At 48.9% G+C, this 24,785-nt stretch overlaps 8 protein-coding genes across 8 annotated transcripts; 4 read left to right on the top strand and 4 right to left on the bottom strand.

Annotated features, from left to right (window-relative positions):
- Positions 1-31: 31 nt before the first annotated feature.
- Positions 32-3,457, top strand: N7471_008225 (putative potassium/sodium P-type ATPase; the record flags this gene model as incomplete). The annotated part of the gene is made up of 5 exons (XM_057280944.1): positions 32-285; positions 346-472; positions 539-633; positions 685-2,575; positions 2,627-3,457. 5 exons carry the CDS (start codon positions 32-34, stop codon positions 3,455-3,457), a joined length of 3,198 nt encoding a protein of 1,065 aa, XP_057135204.1.
- A 1,106-nt stretch (positions 3,458-4,563) lies between these two features.
- On the bottom strand, positions 4,564-5,601 carry N7471_008224 (zinc-binding alcohol dehydrogenase family protein; the record flags this gene model as incomplete). The annotated part of the gene is made up of 1 exon (XM_057280943.1): positions 4,564-5,601. The coding sequence occupies one exon, from the start codon at positions 5,599-5,601 to the stop codon at positions 4,564-4,566; it is 1,038 nt and encodes a 345-aa protein (XP_057135203.1).
- Positions 5,602-6,810: 1,209 nt separating this feature from the next.
- N7471_008223 (putative EF-hand calcium-binding domain protein) lies at positions 6,811-7,647 on the top strand (the record flags this gene model as incomplete). Its single annotated transcript, XM_057280942.1, has 2 exons — positions 6,811-6,871; positions 6,923-7,647. The coding sequence occupies 2 exons, from the start codon at positions 6,811-6,813 to the stop codon at positions 7,645-7,647; spliced, it is 786 nt and encodes a 261-aa protein (XP_057135202.1).
- A 580-nt stretch (positions 7,648-8,227) lies between these two features.
- Positions 8,228-9,167, top strand: N7471_008222 (DUF3632 domain-containing protein; the record flags this gene model as incomplete). Its single annotated transcript, XM_057280941.1, has 2 exons — positions 8,228-8,618; positions 8,671-9,167. 2 exons carry the CDS (start codon positions 8,228-8,230, stop codon positions 9,165-9,167), a joined length of 888 nt encoding a protein of 295 aa, XP_057135201.1.
- Positions 9,168-9,558: 391 nt separating this feature from the next.
- N7471_008221 (ferric reductase family protein) lies at positions 9,559-11,682 on the bottom strand (the record flags this gene model as incomplete). Its single annotated transcript, XM_057280940.1, has 5 exons — positions 9,559-10,031; positions 10,082-10,243; positions 10,310-10,898; positions 10,955-11,016; positions 11,079-11,682. The coding sequence occupies 5 exons, from the start codon at positions 11,680-11,682 to the stop codon at positions 9,634-9,636; spliced, it is 1,815 nt and encodes a 604-aa protein (XP_057135200.1). The 3' UTR covers positions 9,559-9,633.
- Positions 11,683-14,021: 2,339 nt separating this feature from the next.
- Positions 14,022-17,138, bottom strand: N7471_008220 (basic helix-loop-helix domain-containing protein; the record flags this gene model as incomplete). The annotated part of the gene is made up of 1 exon (XM_057280939.1): positions 14,022-17,138. One exon carries the CDS (start codon positions 17,136-17,138, stop codon positions 14,022-14,024), a length of 3,117 nt encoding a protein of 1,038 aa, XP_057135199.1.
- Positions 17,139-20,006: 2,868 nt separating this feature from the next.
- Positions 20,007-21,529, bottom strand: N7471_008219 (putative GTP cyclohydrolase II; the record flags this gene model as incomplete). The annotated part of the gene is made up of 5 exons (XM_057280938.1): positions 20,007-20,012; positions 20,072-20,353; positions 20,409-21,139; positions 21,184-21,364; positions 21,425-21,529. The coding sequence occupies 5 exons, from the start codon at positions 21,527-21,529 to the stop codon at positions 20,007-20,009; spliced, it is 1,305 nt and encodes a 434-aa protein (XP_057135198.1).
- Positions 21,530-21,979: 450 nt separating this feature from the next.
- N7471_008218 (uncharacterized protein) lies at positions 21,980-24,389 on the top strand (the record flags this gene model as incomplete). Its single annotated transcript, XM_057280937.1, has 6 exons — positions 21,980-21,984; positions 22,040-22,255; positions 22,404-23,149; positions 23,205-23,625; positions 23,677-23,968; positions 24,027-24,389. 6 exons carry the CDS (start codon positions 21,980-21,982, stop codon positions 24,387-24,389), a joined length of 2,043 nt encoding a protein of 680 aa, XP_057135197.1.
- Positions 24,390-24,785: the final 396 nt, after the last annotated feature.

The following is a 24,785-nucleotide window of genomic DNA, read 5'->3' as shown; positions in this document are numbered from 1 at the left end:
TCCACCGCTTTCTTTCCCACAATCTTATTGAATGGGCGTAGAGATAACCCCCGATGTCGAGGAATCGACAGAACCTCCTATATGTGGTTTTACGGAAACCAATCCCCAACCCAATGTGACAAACCGCCTACATACTAAGCCCTGCGATACCGACAAAAAGTCTATCCCACATACGACTGATCACACTACATCCTTGGAGCCCCAAGCAAGTAAAAAAGAGCCCGACCAGAACGCCCATCTTATAGAACCATCTGAGCTCGCATCCCTCCTCCACACAGATCTTCGGTGCGTCAGTGTCTGGTGTACTCCAATATAGACAGGCGTCCTTATTAACACACGTTTTAGAAATGGACTCTCCGGCACCGAAGCGGCCTCCCGCCTCGAGCGCGATGGTCCGAATACCGTGCGTGAAATGGAGGGTGTCTCCGTCTGGGGGATACTGCTAAGACAGGTGTCTAACAGTCTGACACTAGTATGTTAAACCACATAGATCTATCAATGCCACCAACAAAACAAAACATAGCTGACACAAACCAAGGTTCTTCTCATCACCATGGCCCTATCCTTTGGAATCGATGATTACATCGAGGGAGGTGTCATTACCGCAGTGATCGTTTTGAATATAGTTGTGGGGTGGGTATTTTCGAATCAGACCTTGTACTTGGGCTAAGGCTTCTCTTCTAGCTTCGTGCAAGACTACCGTGCCGAAAAGACAATTCTTTCGCTGCATCGTCTCTCCGCCCCAATATGCAAGGCTATCCGAGAGGGTCGCATTGCCTCTGTCAGGGCGGAGTCGCTGGTTGTCGGCGACATAGTCCAGCTAGTAGTTGGGGATATTGTCCCTGCTGACCTGCGCTTGTTCGATGGTATGAATGCTTCAATGGATGAAGCACTTCTAACAGGCGAATCCCTCCCCATCCTCAAAACTCCTCATGTAACCCTATCATTATCTGATATTCCTATCGGTGACCGAACCAACATGGCCTATTCTGGCTGCAGCACTACACAAGGTCGTGCGATGGGAATAGTCACCGCAATAGGGATGGATACAGAAGTTGGGAAGATTGCACAACTACTACAGACACAGCCCAATCTTCGCGACTCCAGCCGTCTTGTTAATGCGGGGAAACGGGTGAAAGCATTTTTCATGAACGTGTTGGGCTTGGTTGGTACGCCGTTGCAAGTGAAGCTGAGCAAATTTGCACTCTTACTTTTCGGACTGGCAATCGTGCTCGCCATTGTTGTCTTCTCGGTCAATAAATGGGATGTTCAAGGCGAGGTTCTCATATATGGCATCTGTGTTGCCGTTGCCGTCATCCCGGAATCATTGATTGCTGTCCTCACCATCACAATAGCCGTGGGTACAAAAGCAATGGCTAGGGGAAATGTAATCGTCCGAAAACTCCAATGTCTTGAGGCAGTGGGCGGTGTCACGAACATCTGTTCTGACAAGACAGGGACCTTGACCCAGGGAAAGATGGTTGCTCGCTCTGCATGGATCCCCGGTGCTGGGACTTTGACTGTGAGCCAGACTACAGATCCATTTGATCCGACGAGTGGTCTGGTCCAACTGGATGAGATTGATTGGAGCTCCAATCAACCCATCGAAGATAATCCTGCTCTGCATACCTTCCTACGAGCGCTTGCTCTCTGCAACCTTTCCACTGTCCACCATGACAATCAAATATGGAGTGCTGTGGGTGAACCAACGGAAATTGCTCTTCACGTTCTCGCTTTGCGCTTTGATTTTGGAAAAGACTCTGTGATTAAGAAAAGGCAACTTCAATTGCATACGGAGTATCCATTTGATTCTGCTATCAAGAAGATGACCGTTGTCTATGACAATTCACGGGATAGGATCAAAGAGGTGTACACCAAGGGTGCCCCGGAGACCATTATTCCTCATCTTAATATTGATGAAACAGAAAAGCAAATCATACGAGACACGGCCGATCGGATGGCGGGCGAAGGACTTCGCGTGCTATGCATCGCATATAAAACACCCCCAGCCGACGACGGATCTCAAATATCCCCGCGAAGCTCTGCTGAATCAAGCTTACGATTTGGGGGTCTTGTGGGACTCTATGATCCCCCTCGAGTCGAATCAGCCGCAGCCGTACGCAGATGCCAAATGGCAGGGATCACGGTGCATATGCTCACTGGTGACCACATCAAGACCGCGACTGCAATTGCGTCAGAAGTCGGTATTCTTGACCGTGTCACAGCAGTTGTCAAATCCGGCAGACTGGTAATGCCTGCGGATGAATTCGACAAGTTGACCGATGCAGAAATTGACGCGATTGAGGAACTGCCTCTTGTCATCGCACGCTGCAGCCCTGCCACCAAGGTTCGGATGGTAGATGCGATGCATCGGCGCCAAGCATTTTGTGTCATGACGGGAGATGGTGTCAATGATTCACCTGCTCTCAAAAGGGCTGATGTTGGTATTGCTATGGGCAAAAATGGTAGCGATGTTGCGAAGGAGGCTGCCGATATGGTTTTGACGGATGACAACTTCTCCTCTATTGTCAAGGCAGTTGAAGAGGGTAGACGACTTTTTGATAACATTCAGAAGGTAAACATATCCCATCAAGATTTTGATTTGATAACCTGACATTAATTTTAGTTCCTCATGCACCTGCTCATTTCAAACATTGCACAGGTTATCCTCCTGTTGATCGCTCTTGCTTTTAAAGATGAGGGAGGTGACTCAGTTTTCCCTTTGTCTCCCCTGGAGATCTTATGGGCAAATCTTGTTACGTCTTCATTCTTAGCCGTCGGTCTTGGACTTGAAGAGGCCCAGCCAGATATCATGTACAGGCCACCACACGACCTACGCATAGGTGTTTTCACCCGTGAGCTCATCGTGGATAAAATGATATATGGAACCTTTATGGGCACACTTTGCCTCGTCTCATTTGTCTGCGTGATATACGCCGCCGGATCGGGCACATCTTCTTTAGGTGATGGATGTAATCAGGAATACAATCCAAGCTGCGACGCAGTGTTCCGCGCTCGCGCTACAACATACGCGACACTTACCTTTCTTCTCCTTGTTACAGCGTGGGAGGTGAAGCACTTTTCTCGTTCCCTATTTAACATGGATCCGATCCGAAATCCCAAGACCTTCTCCGTCTTCCCCACCCTCTGGAAGAACCGCTTCCTCTTTTGGGCGGTCATGGCCGGCTTTGTCCTTGCTTTCCCTGTCATTTATCTCCCAGTCGTCAACCAACTGGTCTTCAAGCATCATGCTATTACCTGGGAGTGGGGAGTAGTCCTCGGTTGTACATGTGTCTACCTGGTGTGCGTTGAGAGCTGGAAGGCTGTGAAGCGGTCGCTGGGTATTGGGAGCGGAAAGAATGCAATTCTTACTCTAGTGGATGCTGAGACGCGGGCAGGACTGGCCACTCTTACACCACTATCAATGAGTGCGAATGCCAGCGTGGAACTAAAGTAATTTGGAACATGTGTCTAACTGGTTCAACACCAAGTCAGCCATGAATTGTTGCCTCCAAGGCGTTCAACACGCTCCTATTCATTCATTTTACAATCTATATTTATGTTTCCAGATTGAAACAATTTCATACGTCTTCAACTAGCATGAAATTTTGAAATTTGCCCGGTTTAAGATGATCATGTCCCATCCAAACAATATCATATCCCCAAAGAAACGAAAAGAACATTGGGGGACATGTGCAATAAATTTACTGACATCCAACAACAATCTGAGGCATTTAGAAGGCAGAAAACTCCGCGCAGTCCACGTTCACCTGGGCAATGTCAACTACTACATAAGCAGTCTTCGTGCTGGGGCAGCTGCAGGTGCCCCGGCTGCCCTGGAGTGCGTGACCTTTTATAGCGGCCTTGTCAATGATCTACTGATCAAACTGTTTGTACTCTCGAATCCCTGTCTGTCGATCCGTCAAGAACGACACCAAATCAGCTCTAAGTATCAAATAATGGTATCTATCTGGCGGTTCTCCATCGACCGATGGATGGTGCTTCTTCCTGCGGAGACTAAGCCTAATGCGGACATAATATTGATCTGATTGGTCAGCACCCTGACCTCGCGAAGCTTCTCAGGCCGAGGTCTCCGCGCCCTAAAGTGGATTTTAAACCGTTGTGAAGAATTTACGTTTATTCAACGATGAATAATCAGTTTTGATATGCTGCCCGATGTCCCTGGCATGTTTGAGCAAAGGTTCGATTAATAATCGTCGCAATTGATTTGCAACCAGTCCGGGCTGGCAAGACAACAGGTAGTTGGATGTGGGATTTACTGCGAGGACGCGAGGGGGCCCCTGTACAAATTGCAGGAGAATGGCTCGATTGATAATCGGGTTTGAGATAACAAAGGAGGGGCAGGTGACAAGCAGAAATTAAAGCCTGTTTTGTGAAGATTTTACATTGGCAATGTCAATGTCAACTAATGGGAAACATATGACTTGGGATACGGGAATAGATCAAACTCGCATGGTAGTTAAAGAATGTGGGAATAAAAATGGTGGCTTTGTGGTTCTCTGAATCATCTAGTAGACAGAAAATAGTGTCTTAGTGTCTTATTCACGGGGTCTCGGAAACATTGTAGACCAGCTTCTCGCCGCTGACCTTGTCCTCCTGGAGCAACTTCAGGCCCTCGAGCACACCCTTCAACCCATGCTCGCCGACCCTAGGGGGGTGGACCTTAATCTTTCCTTGGGCAAGCAGACTCTCGGCAATGGGAATGAACTTCTCAGCGTGAGCCCTGTCCTCCGGGTTGGCGGGGATAGAAAGATCTCCAAAGGAGAACGCCTCGCCGATGGTGGAATAAGCCAGGGTGAAGCGGTCGTTCACATTGGCACGGTCAATTTTGACGCTCAAGAGAGCGCTATACTCGCCGCCATCGGTGGAGATAGCATTGTCGCAGAATGCAGCGCTGGACTCGAGCGAGATACAGTCGAATACGAGCTTCAGGTTGTTATCGGTGGCCTTACGGATTTCAGCGGGGGCCTGGGTGTCCTTATAGTCATAGACAGCATCGGCGCCAACGCCGCGGACCAAATCGAAGTTGCGCGGCGAGCAAGTGGTCAGGACCTTGTAGCCCGATAGCTTGGCAAATTGGATGGCTAGGGTGCCGGTCGCGGTGGAGCCGCCGTAAATCAGAATCGGAGTGGCATCCTTGATAGGTTGGGTGGGTAGTGCAAGCTTCAGACTCTGGTACAGACCCTGGCCCACAGTGCTGATACCCACTCCAAGTGTGGCGGCCTCCTGGAAGCTCATAGTCTCGGGTATCTTCCACTGCACGTCACCCTTGACGACAATGTACTCGGCGAAAGTACCATCCTCGGGCTGCACTGCATTGGAGCCGTGCGCGAATCCACATACGCGGTCACCTTTGTTGAAATTCTTTTTGACATCCTTGCCGACGGCCTCGACAATGCCTGCATAGTCGCATCCGACGAGGACACCGGGAGGGGCAAGGTAAGCAATGTGCTTCCAGTCGGTAGGGTTCAAGCCCACACTGACGGTCTTGACGAGAAGATAGTCATCGCGAAGCTTAGGGATGGGTCGATCGGTGACCAGGTCAGCGGTCTTGGGTTGGGTGATGATGACTGCCTTCATGTTGGGTAGTATAGAGATAGAGAAGGGAACTGAGAAGGGGAGAATATCGAGAATATGGAGAAAACTCAGTATTAAATAGTTCAATAGTCTGCTGATAAATAAATTGGAGAAGTATGACGAAATGACCTTGGGAACCTCGGGATATCCACTTTATAACCCCCACCTGCGGCCACTTTCTGGGGGATCGTTGCAAATATTGCACCGACTCCGTCTCATTCTATCCGCCATTCTCTCTAGCCCTTAGTGAACAGCGTTGGCCCCCCGGCCACACAGCCGTTATCACGGGAAAACGGAAAATGACATTGGGCATCTTTCGATTCATTATGAGAAGTAGGCCCCAATCGATACTCGTTCTGCCTACTCTGGGCCTTGATTTACTATGTAGTCTCTCGACCGATTTTCAATGTTGCGCACCAGGGATCATTGACATAAACACGAGTCGTGCAGCCAAGACTTTGACGCATCCAAAGCGTCCCTATTGACCATTGACCTGAAACGAAGGACTGTCGTGTCTTTCGTAGATTCATGGAAAAGAAATGACTGCATACCTTCCATACCCGTGGCCCAAAGGTCTATTCTTGACAGACGAATGGTCGACTTTTTGAAAGTAACATTTTCACCCACAATGGCTCACTCAACGAGCTTTGCTATCAAAATTGGTCAGTATATAATGCAATACAATCCCGAAATAACGTGCTAGAAAGACCGGGAACATGCTTCTGCTTAGAGGAGACTGATATCATATCCCGACTACTAGATATGCTAGGCTTGATATATGGAGCAAACCGGCAGGCAAACCACCCATAAAGGCCATAATATATTTCAACCTACACTTCAATGTTTCTATTATGTTTCTTTTCAATGCGCAAGAATGTCTGACATGCCAGTATATGAGGTATAAATGCCCAGGTGAGGTTCTCTCGCCTAGCTGGCGCAAGGGGTATCAGCCAAGATATGGAGCTTAAAACCAGGGTTCACGCCATTTGAGAATAATTGTCAGACCTATATTTTGTTATTTGAGTCCGAACCAACGGATTTGACGTCTTTTGACGTTTTTCGACGTCTTTTGACCTCTGTTCAATAACAAGGACGTCGTTCCGAATCGGCATATCGCGGGGTCAAGTCGGTTAGTGCTTATCTGCACACTCAACCCCTCCCAACTCAGAATTCCTCCCAAACTCATATTTTAACTCCAACCAGAATAACATGATGAAGGTTCTTTGTCTCCATGGCAAGGGGACCAGTGGCTCTATTTTCCGCTCCCAGATTTGTTAGCTCCCCCAATTCACGGGCTTTCCCAGATAACTAATCTCCCACTCAGCCACATTTCGCGCCAAACTTCCCAACGACATACAATTTGATTTTGTCGATGGTCCATTCAAGAGTGACGCCGCTGCAGGCATAGATATCTTCTACAGTCCGCCTTACTACTCCTTTTGGGAAAATGATGGCGTCGACTCCGTCCGAGCTACCTACAACTGGCTGACTGACCATATCGCCAAAAATGGCCCATATGATCTCGCACTCATGTTCTCACAAGGCTGCGTCCTGGGCTCTAGTGCTCTCCTATTCCATCAGGAAGAGACACCCCACCTCCCGCCACCGTTCAAAGCGGCTATTTTTGTCTGCGGTGGCGCCTCGTTGAGTGTTCTTGAGGAGATGGGCTTCCATGTTTCTGCCAAGGCGCGCGAGCGTGATCTTGCATCCCGGTCTGCGCTAGCTCAACAAGCTGGCACGTCGGCGGTCTTGGCCCAGGGTGGAGATCGGTGGACTGGCCTCAAGACTCTAGACAGCGGGATCTCGGAGGCCGAATTGCGGAATGAGATTACTAGCCCGTACCGTATCAATGTCCCCACGGTGCATATTTACGGCTCGAAAGATCCTCGATGGGCAGCTGGTGTGCACCTCTCCGGTATCTGCGAACCAACAAAACGTCGCACTTATGATCATGGTGGTGGGCATGAAATTCCTAGGACGGCTGCCGTGAGCAACTCGATCGCGGAACTATTCCAGTGGGCTGTTGCACAGAGTCAAATTCAACAGTGATGGTGTAATGTATATCGTCATGTCCTCTCACATGTCTTTGTTTTTTTTTTTTGGCTTTTGGTTTCCTTTGGATATATGGAATAGATAATATACATGGAGTAGAAATGCAAAATTCATGCCCTACAACTATGTATTCAACAGACAGCACGGCCTTTGACTACGATTTGAAGAACTTGATCTCCCCCCACGGACAGGCCGCAATAACTGTGGCTTCCAAATGTTGGAGCTAATATAACACCTTTATAATACAGATCGCCAGATCGGCAAGACCCGTTTGATCCACTTACTGCCTTGATGTTCAGGCAATTATCATCATCATTAACTAACTTAACTAACTTAACTAACTAGTTAACTACATAGTTATTGATTTTATGTTATTTCCAACACTAATTTATCCCAAAAACCCACATCTGAAAATAAACTCTATCGGTCGCCAATTGGTTTCATGGTTAGCCCTACGTTACGGCAGCCGGAATCGGCCAAATTTGACAATGCTTATTACATAATACATAATGGTAAGGTTCCGGCCCACTCGAAATTTCAAAATTTGACCTCAAGTGAATAATTGCCAATATTCATCATGTCATGGGATGAGACGCTCAAGTTCACGCGGGCCGATGAGTCCGAGGTGTTCGAGACATTCGAGGCACTTGTCAATGGAGATCTCGCGGTTGATGATGCAGTACAATGGGTCATAAGCACGACAATGGACAGGCTGGAAAACTATGGCCCAGGAGGAACTATCGAGAAGGCCGATGCAATAACTTTCATAGCTATTCTTGAGTTGGCTATGCAAATCGAGACAACTCAGTATGGTCCATTGGTTGAGTTCCTCGGAGCATTGAAACAGTACAATGCCGTCGATTCGTCGACTGGGTTAGTCCTAAAAACACAAGATGGAAGCAGAGTATGGTCACATCTACCGTCTCTGCCTTTCTGGGCTCGCGAAATATGGGATGACCGGGTGACACGTAAGCGACATCAAATTCTGTATTTCCCTCTGTAGCGCTAATCAATCCTTAGACATCTGTGACCCGGATATGGAGCCCGAGCAGCAAATCAGATGGGCAAAACTCAACGTCTTTCTCGCGCAAGTGACGCAAGCTGCTGATGTTGAATACACTTCCCCATTGCAAGTATGGATCAGCGATGCTATGGATCTATCTCACATGGGACTCCGTGGACTTCGCCATGTGTTCGAAGAGGGCATTCCTTCCGAAAAATCTGCCTCGACAGCTGGTCTGCTTGGTGTGTGCTACTGGCTAATTTGTGCCGGTGATAGACTGTGGGAAAATGTACTGAACGGCCGCAAATACAACAAGTATGATGGTCGACCGGGAGAAATATATTCAAATCGCGGTTGGAAGGGCTTTGAACGCGAAAGATGGGATATATGGGTGCAGGGCCTTCGTGACGCGAAGGCTGCCTGCACATCTGACCGGGAACTCGTGGAGGACTTGATAGACCGTGCTCTATCCAAAATAACGCGTGTAATGAATAATGAAATACCATCCACCTAACCTTTTTCATGATTGCAAAACAGAATAGAGGCGCTGGAGTGTTGGAATACATGGTGGGTATCTCTGCGACCGGCAATGATTTGGGGTCGATCATACCCTATGTAAGTAGGCGCATAGAAGTAGTCCTCGAGGACGAATCTGTAGGTAAACTCTTTGGTCCAATGTCTATCGGGATATATGACAATCACAGAGAGGAGAAGAAGGCATCTGTATTCTCTACAAACAACTGAGGCTAGCTAAGTAGTTAGTTGAGGCCTAAGTATCTACAAACTACCACTCTGGTGTCGCAAAAATGTACAAATAAATCAGTTTATTGGTCAAAAACATATATATGAACTAGATTTAGGACAGATCCTTCAAACCTCACAGAGGCTATTGATTTAGAGCTCAACTCAAACCGTATACATAGAAAGATAACGCCGAACCCACAGAGCCTCAACTACACATATTCAGAAACATAATTCACCTACCATGAGAATGTCTCTTCAAATAGATCAACCGTCTTCTCCCCTTGTACATTTCTGACAGCCTCCCGCACACTATCGCCCAGGCCACCAGGACCGCAGACGCTAACCGCCATCGCACCGATCTGATCTGCTTTTTCTGTTTCTAGCACGGATTGGATACACGGCTTGCCGTGGTGGATGTTGACCGGTACGCTGGGCGGAGCGCATTGCATCCACGGCGATTCTGGTTGTGAGATGTATTCCTCCATCGCGTCCTTATGTGATGTGATGTGGAGGCTGATGGAGAGGAGGAGCCGTGGAAATTGGAAGTATGAATGCCCGTTGGGGTTTACCGGGCTAGTAAGGGATTCGTGGCCTAGTATTTCGGCCATGAATGTTTGAATCCAAGTGAGATGGTCTTTCCATATGTTAGTGGTCAATTATATGTAACAGGCCGGGTGATCATACCTAGACTGCGAACGATCCAGACCAGATGCACCTTGCGAGTAGCTGTCTTTTGCTCGGTGAACGTGGCCATAACCTCATTCAAATATGACATTGGGTGGGTAATGCCGATTCCCCCAGCTATCAACAGTAGAGTACCATATGAGGCGAGACAATGGATACCACCTGTGAGACGTTAGCAAATATGTTTGAAATCATCAACAACCAACGTTTAAGGCATGGAAAACATACCAAATGGCCCCTCCGCCAATGCCATAGCCTGAATGCGTCCATCAGCGGAGTCTTCCGCCTTCTGGAGCAACTTTTTCGTGAATCCGTCTTGGCCCTTGATCAGGACAGACATGGTTGTAGTCAGCGAGCCTCCGGTGAGAGCGTCCAAAGAGTCATCCGAGCCACGCTTTTCGTTCATATTCAACGACTCCGATGTCGATGACCACGCAACCGTGAAGGGATGTGATGTCCACAAGCCCAGACAAGGCATGTAGAGGTACATATACTGGCCAGGACGGAAGCGCCATGCCCGAGCCACGGCCACATCAACGCGAGCAACAGACCCAGAGAGAACCTCGACTGTGGCAGTTGTGGGCCTTGAGCTAAGATTTCTCCAAAGTAGTATTCCAAGTCGACCTGCACGATCGAGACCCCACAGGATCAAGGTGCCAAGAAGCACACGTTGCTGCAACAGGTTTTGCAGGTGATACCAAAGCGCCACGAAGGAAAATACGGCCAGGGCTATGTGCAGGTGAAGGAATAGTTCGTAAAATGAATGTCGGGCCGGCGACAGAGATTGAATAAAAATGCAAAGGAACCCAAGGATGGCCTATGGAGATATATGTTAGACGGCCATCTGAAGTTCTGGTAGACTGCATCACATACCAGAAGGCCGCAAATAAAAAGCTTCTGTTGCCACATAACATATAGAACATATTCCGTGCCATCTGAGTTCGAAAGCTCGATGTTAGTGAATGATTGCATCATATATTTGTTCAAGGCCACTCACACATATAAGCCCGGTCAGCCAGCACGGCGCTCATGTGAATGATTGCGTTGGCTGTGATTACACGACCCACCCACCGATGCATGAAATTGAACGTATCGAACGAGATACCCAACAGCTGGATCAACGGATTGTTCCGTCCTGCGCCTAGGACCAAGCCTGGCGTATTCATGACTGCAAGATGACCCGCGGAGTATTTGAGCTGGAACATCTTCTCGGAGTAGTCACCGATCCACCAATCGACTGTCACAATAATAAAAATTATGTTCAAGCTGAGATAGACCAACAGGCAAATCACTTCCAGTCGTAGCGGTAGAGACCCCATATGAAGCCTCAAGATGCGGAACTCGCGGCTATGCCGATTGCCCCATATCGGAGCATATAGCAAATGCTTTTTCAGGGCCGCATTGAAGCGATTTGTCCGGGATAGCTGCGTCTGGTCGGTTGCGTGCTGTGCCTCCTTTGATCGTCGACGATGTCGGATGCGAATGACGGTTTTCCAGACAAATAAAATTGCTACCAGTCCGCCGACAACGAACAGAGGAACCGCAATCGTGGGGTTCATAGGCCGCTCCCCCGGGCCGTTTCCTTCGAGTTCGACACCCATCGTGCCATTCAATAGGCAAGGGGAGCTCGAGCTGCAGATCCACTAGGTACGGAGATCGTCAACCACAATGAACATAGATTATCCAACCCTCAAAGGACTCGAGACCGAGAAAGGGCGAGAATACAAGGTTTGGACGGAATAATGTTATAAAAGGTTTCTCGGGTCGCGGGGAAAGGAAAGTAAGACGTGGGCATCATTGGCGTTGTATTAATTCCTAGACAAGCTATAGACGCATGCCGTCATTGACCGTTGCAGGTCCCGCAACTTTATTATTTTGCAAAGACGAACGAACCCACCCTCCCGTTTACATGGTAAGCGTAGACAATTGTGTCTCACATGGCCAGTGTAACGTCGAATGGGGCGAAATGGATTTTGGTATGGGTGCTTAGTTTATTCTGAGTGGAGATGATGCGCTCAGCTGAGTGGTCAAGAATTCCAAATCTCTGGAAATTGCCCTGTCATGACCAAATCGAAGGGCATGTGGACCTCAGGATAATGTGGCGGACTGTGCCATCTTTGCAGGCTTAGGGGTTCTGGAAGGACGGAGGGATCGCCGTATAGACCCAGGCGTTGTTCGGCAACCCGAAAACGGAATGTTGATACCTGGTGTCGCTTTCAGCATTCTTCGTCCCCCACTCAGTCATGGGATAAGAACAAAGAGATGAGAAAATTAAAAATAACCATTTTGGTACCTGGATAGGGTCAACTTTGCTGGATAATTGCAGACCAATTGTCAGAACTCTCGATATCAAGACACTTAACGTGGACTCGAGCCTCGGATACTCGGTTCAATGGGATGCAACTGCAACGGTAGAGACAATGGTCAAGTTCGAGGTGGAAACTGTAGCGTAGCAACCTTGGAACCTTCCATATATGACGCCATAGTAACACTATAGTAAGACCCTGAGGCGCAAAGACTTCTGAATTGACTCGAGAAAATTGTAGGTAGGGGTCCGTGTGTATAGAATGACACCAGATGGACACTATTACCAAACGACTTCTCTCGGCTTTTACGCCAGGCCAGCAAGCTCCGTTGAGCCGGGTTTCTCGCAAGCGCCGCTGAGCAATCCGCTTCACAAACTGCCCGAAACGGTGAGTCGTAGCGGGGCTGCTGACTTGAACTAGATGGACAGCAAAAATGACGAGGCGAGTCAAATCTCGCCCCAGGAAAACTGGGCATGTCACGATGCGAGAGATCAAGGAGCAGGATATTTCAGATGAGTCAAAGCTCGAATACTTGTTGTATATAGTATCGTGACTACAGGTCAGGAGGTCCAGTCCAGTTCAATGAGATGCCCAGGTGCTCAGGTGGGTGGCCTAGCTTACTAAAATCGATGCCTTCGAAGGTTAGCTTTTACATTCCGTTACAACTGACAGTTTGTTTGCATACATGCCGCATACTAATGATACTGCGCCCAGCGCTCAAACCTTGGAAAGTTGAGCTTGAACTCCCTAATCTGAACCCCCTAACGTGACTATATTAATTACCTGCTAATAAAATAAGCAGAAGTTAGCCAGGCGATAGAGAATAGGCGAAAGGCGAAGTTAGATAATCAATATTCTTTCGAGCCTTGGAGCGCTTCTGTTACATCGCAAGGTCCCAGGGGCCTAGATTGGTCCATACATAAATACCACATAAATACACACCAAAACGGGATGACATAATAAAACATATAGATAATTTCAAAACCAAAACAGTGTTATTTCACCGCAAACAACTTGAGGGGGAAGCCCATTGAGCACAGACCATCAGGTCCCATTCTTACCTCTTTGACCTGTGACCTGTGTATTATGTCAGAAAGGAGACTGCAAGCTGGAAACAAAAGCAAAATGTCACTGTTCTTGTAGAGCCATCCATCGTAAAACCTGATTCTTGTTCAAAAAAAAAAAATTCGAAAATTCAATGACAAGCCAGACTTGTGGAATACGCCAGAGAAAACCGACATGGACTACCCAGCAAGATCCTCAGCTCCAGAACAGGATTGAACGCAGAATTGTTCTGTTAGTAGAATTGGCTCTATGGCCTAGAGATCTTCTATGGTTACCTGCCCAGGTTCATACAATACACATGGATTGATTCACATATCAGTTTTCAACTATGTGAGTTTGCTGTAATACCTACCTACATAGGTACTAGTAGTTACATATGTATGATAATGCCATTCTGTTTGGCGTTAGAGTTCACAAAAACGCTGTTCCTGATACCATTCCATTTCCCCCCTCATCTCCTCAGGACCAAAAAAGTGCCTGACCATAACCAAACTAGAAATACAAAAGCCGAAAACGCCGTCATTATTGGGTTTGCATAAGTGACACGGATGCTGGGGTCATTGTAGATATCAGCTAGGTACCTCCTGCACACTGGGAGGGGTATGGGGTACTGGCTGTCCATCTTCCTCGACAGAGAGGCTGCCATACCCAGTGTCATTGCTGGCTGATCGTTCCCGACGGAGAGCCGGTCTTTCGATAGGATGATCAACCAGATCTTGATCGGCGTCGCTCTGAGATGACTGGGATTCCCCCCTGCGCCGACGGGTCCTGCGTTTCTTAGACAGAGCCCTGTCAGGTGCGGTGTGCACAAAATCGTCAACATTGATGCCTGCGTTTTGGCAAATTGCTGTGCACGAATTGACGATAACTTCTACAAGAGTAGCTGAAAAGCCGTAGAAAGCCGGGGTGTAGGCATTTCGGGCCCAATAGATGAGTTCTGCTGATACCCGCCCGAGATTGGGGATGTCGCGGGGGCAGATGGAGAGCTTGTGGGTTGGACGGTGCTTTTCTTCGGCTTCGTCGTCGGCGGAGGAGGTGGCCGCCTCTGAGACTGGAGTCGAAGGGGAGGATGAATCGGATGACGCGATATAATCCACGTCGGAGGCGAGGAGGTGTAGGAGATGATAGACAGAGGAGAACCCAATGAGAGAAAGCTCGACAGGATCAATCGGAAGCTGATTGAACCAAGTGATGGCCTTTTGAATGGTGAAGGACTCGGGTAGTGAGGAGGCGTCACCTGTAGATCGCTCGGTGACAATAGTGGCAATCATAGCACAGCGCACGGCAATGGAGATTTCGTCCCGCACGGAAACGGGCAGAGAGGAATCAAGGAAGTTGGATGAGTGGCTCTGGCTTCCCTTTCTCTTCTCTTTCGGTAGCGCGGCAAGAACTGCCCCAACATTTTCAATGCGGTTTTGTTCAAAGAATACTGCTTTCATCACGAGTGCCCGAGTATACGCGGCGGAAAGCACTGGCGCCACATCAAGGGACATACGAATCTTCTCTTTGAATGCGTCACGGCTTGCCTTAGACACCGGGCCCTTCTCGCTCGCTTCAAAATAGTTGAGAAGAGCGGTTTGCAAAAGATGACTGGACCACCAAGCTGCAAGTGCATCTTGGGAACATTGGATAGCCGGATCCTCGTCCACAACATCAAGCAGCACTTCATCGTCGCCAGTACCTTCCTGGGTTGGTCGGTTCCAGGTCAGGTTCACAGCACGTTGAATAATGTTGTCAATCATGACATCCTCGCAATCCAGTTTAATCAGGGCAGCAAGATGTGGGGGAAGCTGATCAGGGTGACCCTCAGGCAGTGCGGCATTGATTTCTCGAGCCACACCCCACTGGAATCTGGCAAGAGCTCGCGCAATATCGTTTGACACATGGAACGACCAGGAGCCCGCCTCTCCGACGTTCCACAAGAGAATGCGGACATGCAAGGCCTTGATTATCATTCTCGTGGGAGTACAGGGCAGTGTGCCGGCGGCGAAGATAGTGAGCACAAGGCGGCTCTTGCTGATCTCAGCATCTCCACCAGTGAGTTGAGCATCGATTGCGATATCCCAAGTCTTGACTCGCCCTTTCTCGTCCTCCTCGGTGATTCCGGTGGCCCATGAGTAGAATTTCCATCCCATGAAGCATCGTAAGACGTATTCAAAGCATCTCGAAGTAACAACATACCACTCTCGGAAGAACCTATGACGTGGAACACCGACCCGTTGCATGCTAGTCAGCCAAGCCTGCCGACGGAAATCACTAGACGTAAGAGGCGCAGTCGGGCCCTCGGAAGCCGATTTTGATGGGCCACGTCGCGTGATGGGCTGCGCATTGAACAAGTAGACAAAAACAATAAAGGCACTAACAACGACCAGCGTTGCTAGCATGAGGAAATGAGAAAATGCACGCGCCTGCCACGAGTACCAGAACTGCTTCAGGTAGAATTCCCAGTGTGCGAGTGTGGGTGTTTGGAAACGGCCGAGAAGCCTGATAGGGAGTGCAAACAGGCCCTTCGCCTCGGACTCGGAATCGTCAGAGCCCATACCTTCAAGAACCATAAGACCGGCAAGGGCACCCAGCATATACTTGTTGGGCATTCTTGAACGTCGAGTGGAGGTATCTTCTCTTGCATACTGCGGTTGGTGAGATGAGGATGATGACGACGACGGGTATTTGATATAGGATTCGGCAAAGGCTCCTTGCTTTGCAGTTTCAGCTCGCATACGTTTCCACGCATCAGGAACCGGAAGGAGGCCTTCTGGGGGGTTCTGAGAGGTGGGTGAACTCTCGCTGGACACCTCTTCCGCCTGAGAAAATACACTAGGTGATGTACCGGAGCCCGAGTCCGTGCAGGCGTAGTTGCTGGGCGAGGACACAGAGGCCGAGGATGTGGCGGCCTGATCTGCTGCTTTATCAGCCTGGCGGAGCCGGTTCTTCAAATCAGTGTTTTCGTCTTCCAAACGTTGGTTACGAATTTCCAGATGCTTGATGTACTCCGTCGCTTTCGACAAAATGGATGCTTTGTTGAGCTTGTTCGCAGCATTTGCTCCCTCCGCTTCGTCATCATCATCGTTTGAGCCTCCATTCGGATTCTTGGTTGACCGAAGGCTGGGAACACTGTCGCGAAGTTCGGCGATTTTATCGTTCAAGTTGGCGCGATACCGCTTCTCAATGACGTTATGAGCTCGCTTTTTGGCGGGCATTTTCTTGCCCGGCTGTACGGGTCCAGTCACTGTGGTGGCATCGTCATCGCTGCCCGTCTTTCGCTTCCGGCTTGTCCCAACACTTGAGATTGGAGACACCAGACCTAAATGTTGTTGTTGGGTCGTGTGGCAATTTTGTCCGGGCAGGCTGTTGGTGTACTCAAGGTTGTTCCCGGCATTGAGCTCGGATGGAATTTCCATCAAGCCGAGCGGAAGATTAGGCGAGAAGTCTGTGTAGTTCAAATGACTTGGGGAGCTCATATCTGTGTGTGGGGAAATAGATGGTAGATCTATAGACGAAGCCATTGGCTTTTGATCTCCTTCCGAGAATATTGGCTCATCCCATCGCATCCATTGAGTCCAATCTTGGTTCATATTCTCTCCGGTTGGATGTGTGAACGAATGACCATTTCCTCGCGCCTCATCCCCACCAGAGCTTCGTGAAGAAAAAAGCTGAAAGTCATTCTCCATATTGGGGCTGGACATCTTGGCTGGTATTCCACAGTTGGATCCTTGGCCAATGCCCGAGGCAGTCTAAGTCCGAATGATGTACGGAGTATTGGGCACTCTAGATAGATGTCACTGGTGAACACGTTAGTTCCAGTAATAGGAAAAAGCCACTGCTCCTTTAAAAGAACAGAATTTAGCTGCCTGCACAGCCATACTCGAGAGACAGCTAGGCCGATAGAGGCTAGCGGCGATCCCATGACAGCAGTAAAGAGATTGGTGATACTGACTGGGTTCAACTTCAAGTGTAACGCTCGAACTTAAATGAATGAAGCTTAACAGACGTGAATGTACTCCGTGCTTTCTGCAAAGTGAGATGTAAAGACTTGAGTTGCAAGGAGGGGAACGTGAGAGTCTCAGTCACGGGCGGTGCTAGGCGATTGGAGGAGCAGAAAGTAGGGGTGTGCAAGATACCCACATAAAACAGACGTATGTTGTTAGTGCAAGCAGTTAGGCCCAAGGAACCATGTGGGTTCTAAAATCCGCAGCGCAAAGGTGATCCCCGAGTGATAAAGGGAAGGTGGATCACCTGGGCAGCCCTTGAGAATACGGGAAACAACGTAATGGGAAGAGACAGATACAAGCTATTGCTTCAAACTGCAATCGAGCTTCCAGTCTCCATGCATGAAGATCAGGGGAGGTTGTATGGACCAAAATACACCAAGGCCAGGCAGCCGAATGGGAAGGCAATCTCGTCGTATGATCGCGGCTGGCCGCACTTCCGGCTCGCCGAGTCACCCCTGACGGTATCCCGGTTGTTAATTTCGCTGACTCATGACTATTTGCGCTTGTAACATGGTAATTAATGTTTCATGACAGTAATCAAAGGCCAATGTTCATTGGTTCTAACTGTCCCCACCTTACCCACCTACATCTCCCTCTAGGAAGTGCGTTGGTGGGCATGTGATTTCCGACCTTCACTCTTTCACTTCTTTACATTTCCTTCTTGACTCCATTATATCTCCTTTCTGACCTTCAATATTCGGTTTCTGGATTGGAGCTAGCCGAATTACTTTTTTTTTCGCACTCTGATCGTCTCGACACGTCATCGCGTGATGTCTTGGCGCCCCGCAGGTAGGCGACGCGGGAAAAAAAAATGGGCGTGTTATGATCTTATCTGATCTTGCCTGTCTCCACTTCTGCCTCGCCTGTAGCACCGGAGCCCAGAGAAACGGCGCAAGAGGCGAATGGGATCAATGGTACTCCGTACAACCTAGCAGGCTGTGTGGATCTTGAATCTGCTGTCATAGTCCACCTTGATTTACATTAACAGAAGCACTCGGCTCTCGCGACCACTTTCTGACAGACATCCTAAATAAACTTTTCTGTCTTATGCATCCTGCGTCATGATCCTTTACCCAGCTCCTTGAAGATCCATTCACTTTCAATCGGGCTGCTTTCGGCTGTTTGGACTCAAAACTTCATGAAACAGTCGACTGATCTCATTGTTATCCATTTTTATCTGCTTATAATAAACTGGACTATGTTCTCAATACTACCAGATGACATTACCAATATATTGTACTTCATCATCCCATCGACTCCCTCATCGACTTCTTTACTACATCACTGGCCTTCTCGTATGGAGCACCGGGCTTGAGCCTCTCTAGCGTATTCTCCACACCCCGCTGGCGCAGAACATCAAGCCACCGCGTATTTGGTCGATGCAGAGGAAATATGTAGATAGCTCACTGACATTACATCCAAGTTAGTGAGAGGTCATTTGTTACAACCAAAAATGGGTTAGTGTGGAGCCTAGAGTTAGTAGTTATGAACTGCCTAGGTGAGACTTGTCATGGTGGTCGTTTAGGTAAACCTTTGGTTTTCCAGCTGAGTACCCCGATCGTGGATGAGAGTGTGAGGCCCCTTGCCCTTTACAAAAGGTCTCTTCATGCCTTATATGCCTGCCTTGCTTTGGCCTCGACGTCCACAGCGACCTTCTTGCACGGGATGTGCGAGCTCATCAGTGGGACCCCGTTGGTATTGGTGGAAGTTGTAGCAGTCTCTTCAGAAAGACCTGGCTGATAGTTGGAGTTGCGTTTTAACCACTTTGATCGACATCGGCAATTCCCGACACGGGGTCGCAAAAGAGACCTTCGCCAAGGGGATTCTCGACATCATCTTTGAGAACAAAGCGGAAAGCCACAACTCCTTCACTTCAATAACCTTGATGATATTCCGAGAATCAAAGTCCATGGCTAGGAGTTCTTCAAAGACATTCACGCTAAGGTCAGGCCCTGTGGAGGGATTCACCCGGTCGTTGGGGGTAGTTAAGCTGTTCTGTTTGTGAAGCGAGATTAGAGATTTGTCTCAAATTACTCCCACCTTGGGGATACGGGTTGTGGGGAGACATTTGAGCCCCGTGGTCCCATTTTGAATGGCATGCAGAACGTATCGGTATCTGTAGATATCGAGAAGACGATATTTCTAACGCGTATTAATGCCATCAACTTTTGTGTATAGTAATAGATCAGCTGTATAGTTGCCACGCTATACGTTGGACATTAGGTGGGGAAAAGATAAGGGAAAAATCCGCATCGGCGTCTGGGCCGATGATCAGCCCTGGAGGTTACCAACGGATGTCAAAGATCGGAAGTACCCCGAACGTCTTATAGTGAGTACCTTGCGATTTGCTACTTCTACTCGTCTCACTCAAACTGCAACATGGAATTTGTTATTCGAGTCAAACAATCCTTTTCTCAATTTATCTCTTAAATATGGATCCATGCTTAATGAACTCGCGACAGAGCGCCATCACAATGACTAAATTACCAGCCGAAAAGGATTACCGAAACTGAAGTGACGAGCTTGGCTTTTGTTGTCGACAAGGCAACATGAAGCCTAAATTTAGTGCTGCAGAGACGGTCAGCCACGCGAGTCTACATTGTGTCCGAGGAAGCAGTTCAACGTACCGAGATGTCTTCCCATTTCTCCCAGCCGCGTCCACGGACTTGAGTCAGTTCTTCATCCGTCAGCTGCTTGCCGGTAGTGAAGTATCCCGATTGGATCTTAGCATCAATCTCGACCCTTGAATCACTAGGGATCATCTCGTCGGGGATAGGTATACGCTCGATAATCTTGATACCAGAGTCCACGATGGCGTCGTGCTTCATGTTCGACATTGATAGCATGCGATCGATCTTCGTGATGCCGAGCCAATGCAGAATGTCGGGCATAAGAGCTTGGAATCGCATCTGCAGTGGGGGAAGTCAGTATGTGCGAGCCACGTTAAATGGCAAGAATCCTTACGTCGCGGACACCGGCGATATTCTCTGTCCGAGTGAAGTACTTGTCGGCGGTGTCGCCTCCACGCTTGCGCGCATTGTAAACCAGATACTTAATCACTTCTCCAAGGGCTCGACCTTCCTTGCGGAAGTAGATGACCACACCACTGCCGCCGTTCTGTGCCTCTCGAATTGCTTCGCGAATACCGAACGCTAAGTATGGTCGGCAGGTACAGATATCTGACTGGAAGACATCACTGCCATTACATTCATCGTGGACACGCAGAGCCAGCTTGACATTCTCGTCGGAGATCCGCTCCGGTGGGCCAAAGATATACACGGTAAGGCCTCCGATCGGTGGCAGGAAGGTTTTCAGATCGGGTCGAGTGATAAGCTCAGGGTAGCTCCCACCAGTATGCTCGAACAAAGTCCGACGAAGAGTACCTTCGTCAACCCCAAATCGCTCTGCCACACCGGGAAGATACCAGACAGGCTCGGCTGCTACCTTGGTGACACGAACCTCGCCTGATGAATCAACAAGAATAGACCCGTCCACTTCGAGCAGGCCATTCTTCACATCATCGGCAATCTCCGCGAGTTTCATGTTAGCCCGAGTGACCGCCATAGTTGGACGGATATCCCAGCCAGCCTCCAGCTCTGCCTTGAACTGGTTGACGATGTCATGGCCGTAAGGATCCATAGAGACGATCTTTTTCTTATCCGCCCAGGCAGGCTGCGGGGGAAATCGAAAGTGGGCTCAGAGTTACGGAAGTCCGGTCGGAAATCGGCATCTAAGTCACCAGCGGCAATGGCAAGGGCATTGTAGATGCTGTAACTGCCGCCGTGGGCGCCGATGGCATTGCGGCGCTTGACGAGATTCCCGCTGCGGGATACAACTACCGGACCCCGGGATTTGGCGTCGGGAGCGCCCCACTCAAGGGGAACGGGCTCAATGCCGCTCTGGCCTGGATAAGTGGTCAACTATACTTGATATCAGCATCATACAAACATTGAAGTCAGCACAGACTTGATCTTCCTCACGATAATATGGTTGCTGTACCGGGGATTGGGGTCGGTGGGGGGCGTTGGTGGAGTTGGTTCCATTTGTACGGGCGAGACGGTGGTGATGGGTTCTGTTTTCAACATGACTACTTAGAGAAGAGATGCTCCAGGGTGAAGCAAGATTTGAAGACAGGCAAGATTTGAAGAGAGGCAAGTAAAGAAAGGGAGAAAGAGCTCAGGAGGAGGGGAAGTACAGCGCCATGTGACTTATCTTTCTCCTCACGTTATCTGAGGGGCTTATCTGCAGGTTTACAATCAAAGGGGTACTACATGTACTATGTAGTTAGTACTTTGTATTAATTCCTTGGCTTTGATTATAGTGTAGTATCGTGTACAAATGAAATAGCGGTATACATAGCACCATTCTCGAGCTTTCCCCAGCTTCTATACTAGCAGATCCCCGTACCCACCGGTTTCCACCGGAGTTCTTCGGCGTTCAATCTAACTGGTCGGAGTAGCGAACACCGAAACTCCATGGATTATTGCATTTTGCCTTGGGACACTGCCTTTAAGCAGAATTGCCTGTATTTCCCTATGAGGTAAATGATTTCGGTTCTTATTTTAATGCCACCCGCTAACTACATTTGTCCACAGTACCTCGCGTCGTCGGAATGGCAAACAGGCCTCCTGCGAGCCATGTCGCAGAGACAAAGTCCGCTGCGACCATGCATTACCTGTATGTACTCGCTGTAGAGATCGTGGGATCTCCACGCGATGTTACTATCACCCTGCTCCCCTGACGAGGACCAAGGGTCGTCGTATCTTCCCATTGGCAGAGGGAGTTCCATTTGATCGACCTCCATCAGCAAGGTGTGTCAATTGTAAAATCACTTTTTTGATATTATTTTCAAGCGGTCTACATCATTGAGTTCCCAGTGGTCAATTACCGCTCCCAGTCCACTTCCGTAGCTATATCCATATATATACATGTCAGGCTCTTATGATTGCTGTTTCCCAGGAACCCTCATTCAAGCGAGACATCACTCGACCCCGACGTGTCTAATCCGGGACAAGAGAGCTCTTCTGGGCGCATAACCCGTACCCAACCACTGCTTTCTGGGTACTTCGGCCCCACGAGCTTCGTATCCCCCCTAACCGAGGATGTCGACTTGGGCTCGGAAGGCCAAAGTCTGGGCCTGGAGATCGAATCTGCCCAGAGAGTCCTGCCACCATACTGGGTCCACAAGATCTCCGAAGTTCTATTGACGCTCAACGATTTTGCCACAGTTGAGGCCCTAATCCGCGATTATTATACACACAGCCAAAGCGCGATTATCGCCGCACCATTCGTACTCAACAGCCTTGGTCCGGTCAAGTCCATGTGCAAAGAGAACATATCAGACCGTAATCTTGCGGATTTCACATCTTCACTGACAGTGAGCATAATACAAAACACGTCTGAGGTTTTCGAGGTTCCATCTGCGACACAAGGGCGAGACTTCCATACGTTATTTACGGGGCCAGCAATTCGCCTTGAGATTATTGGGCTTCTCTGCGCTCTTGCTGGTCGGGCAAGATATCTAGGGCTCGCTAATGACAGGATTGATGAGGACCGAACCTCGCGGTCTCAATATGCGCATAAGATGCTTGCAGCCAGCGATGCCGCACTACACATTTGCAAAATCCTTACACCACTCAATGACCTGACAATATGGCTGGTACATGAGAATCTTCTGTTGTCGGATATAGTACATGGCGACTCAAGTTCGTTCAGCCCAGCCAATCCATCCCTCGCCTTGCCTTTCTTAACACACTTTAGGCCCCGCCTGTTGGAAGCGACTAGGCGAGCTTTCCACCGACATCTTCGCGCTTGGTCTCCACCGTGACTCCAAAACTTCGAGCGATATACCCGAGTTTCTCTTGGAGTCACGTAGACGGCAATTCGCTGCAGCGTATCAGCTCGATAAGAGCATCGCCACATTCTTAGGTCGACCGCCAAGAATACCATGGCGATACGCCGATTGTCGCATGCCTCTTGATATAAGCGATGAGGCACTCGCTACCGATAACATGGTCCTAAATTACTCTCACGACTATATTGATGAGAATGGCTGGAGTCGTCACGGAGTAGTCCAGCGGTCATCATGGATACGAGTGCGATTTATCATCAGTACATTTCGGGATGAGATTCTCGAGGTCTCTTTGCAGAACGTGACACCCGAGATGGAAAATATGCTCAAGTAAATCATCCCTTTCTTCCTACATTATATTCAGCAGCTGATCCCATACAGGAATATCTCGCAGCGATGTCATCTAGCATGGGACTCTCTCCCCAATTGGCTACGTTACAGCCCACAATGTTGGGAACAAAATTTACACATAGCAGTGTGCCTCATGATGATCATTTCATATCTGGCATACCTGTACAACGACTTCCTCATCCAGCGACTCATCGCCGGGAAGAATAACCCGCGCGGAAACACAGCACTGCTTTCCGTGAGTGCTGACATATTATCAACGGTCCTGACATTAGGCATGCAACGCGAACAAATGGTCGATCTCCGGCCAGATTTTGCGTGGACGGTAAGTACTATCAAGAGAAAACCTCCTTATACCCATTTTAATACTAAGTAAATGGCAGGTCCTACTCTACGGCTTCCCCAGCGCCAGTCTACTCATCAAAGCCCTGCAGCACCAAAAACGCACAGGCGAGCCATTCCTCTACGAAGGGTCGAGATCGGCACTTATCCGCAATTTAAGTGTCTTCATTTCGCATCTCGAATCTATCGTTCGGCCAGATAATGCCAACTACGCTCTCTTTCAACGGGCCAGTCAGCTGTTCTCCAGGATTATTGATGAGATTCTGGAGCCGCAGTCAATTCTTCCGGACTCGAATCTTGGGGATACTTCTGCTTTTGAATTTGATCCGATGATTGAGGTTGATGGCCTGGATTTGTTTAATAACATGGATTTTGGAGTTGCATTTAATCAGTGGTTGTTTTAAGAGACAGTGGGGGTTTTTCTGTGTCGCAGTGGTTTCATATATATAGTCGTGACAGAAGGGCTTTGTGGATAGACCGATCAAACTGCACGTCTGCTTCTGTAAATCTGCCTCCGTCAAAGGGTACTCATCAACGTTATGGGTATGGTTGAACCTACCAGAATAAGAAAAACAAACAGGAGCGCATACTACGCCATCAATGATCCCGCGAGAGACATCACTTCATAAACGAAGTCATCAGCTTCTCTTGGTCTCGTTCACTGCCGCCGTCTTGGGCTGGGCTGTATGGTCCTCACGCACTGGGGACGGAGTAGAATATCCCTGCGGAGCATGAACTCTCAATCGATTTAATGATTAGCAAGAGGCCGAGCCACGAGAAGAAGACAGAACCAGGCTCAA

This window comes from Penicillium samsonianum (assembly GCF_028829775.1).
Source record: "Penicillium samsonianum strain IBT 33392 chromosome Unknown utg000004l_segment0_segment0, whole genome shotgun sequence".
NCBI classification, from domain to species: Eukaryota; Fungi; Ascomycota; class Eurotiomycetes; order Eurotiales; family Aspergillaceae; genus Penicillium; species Penicillium samsonianum.
Note: the sequence above shows the minus strand (reverse complement) of the source record. Positions and strands in the feature narration are given on the sequence as shown.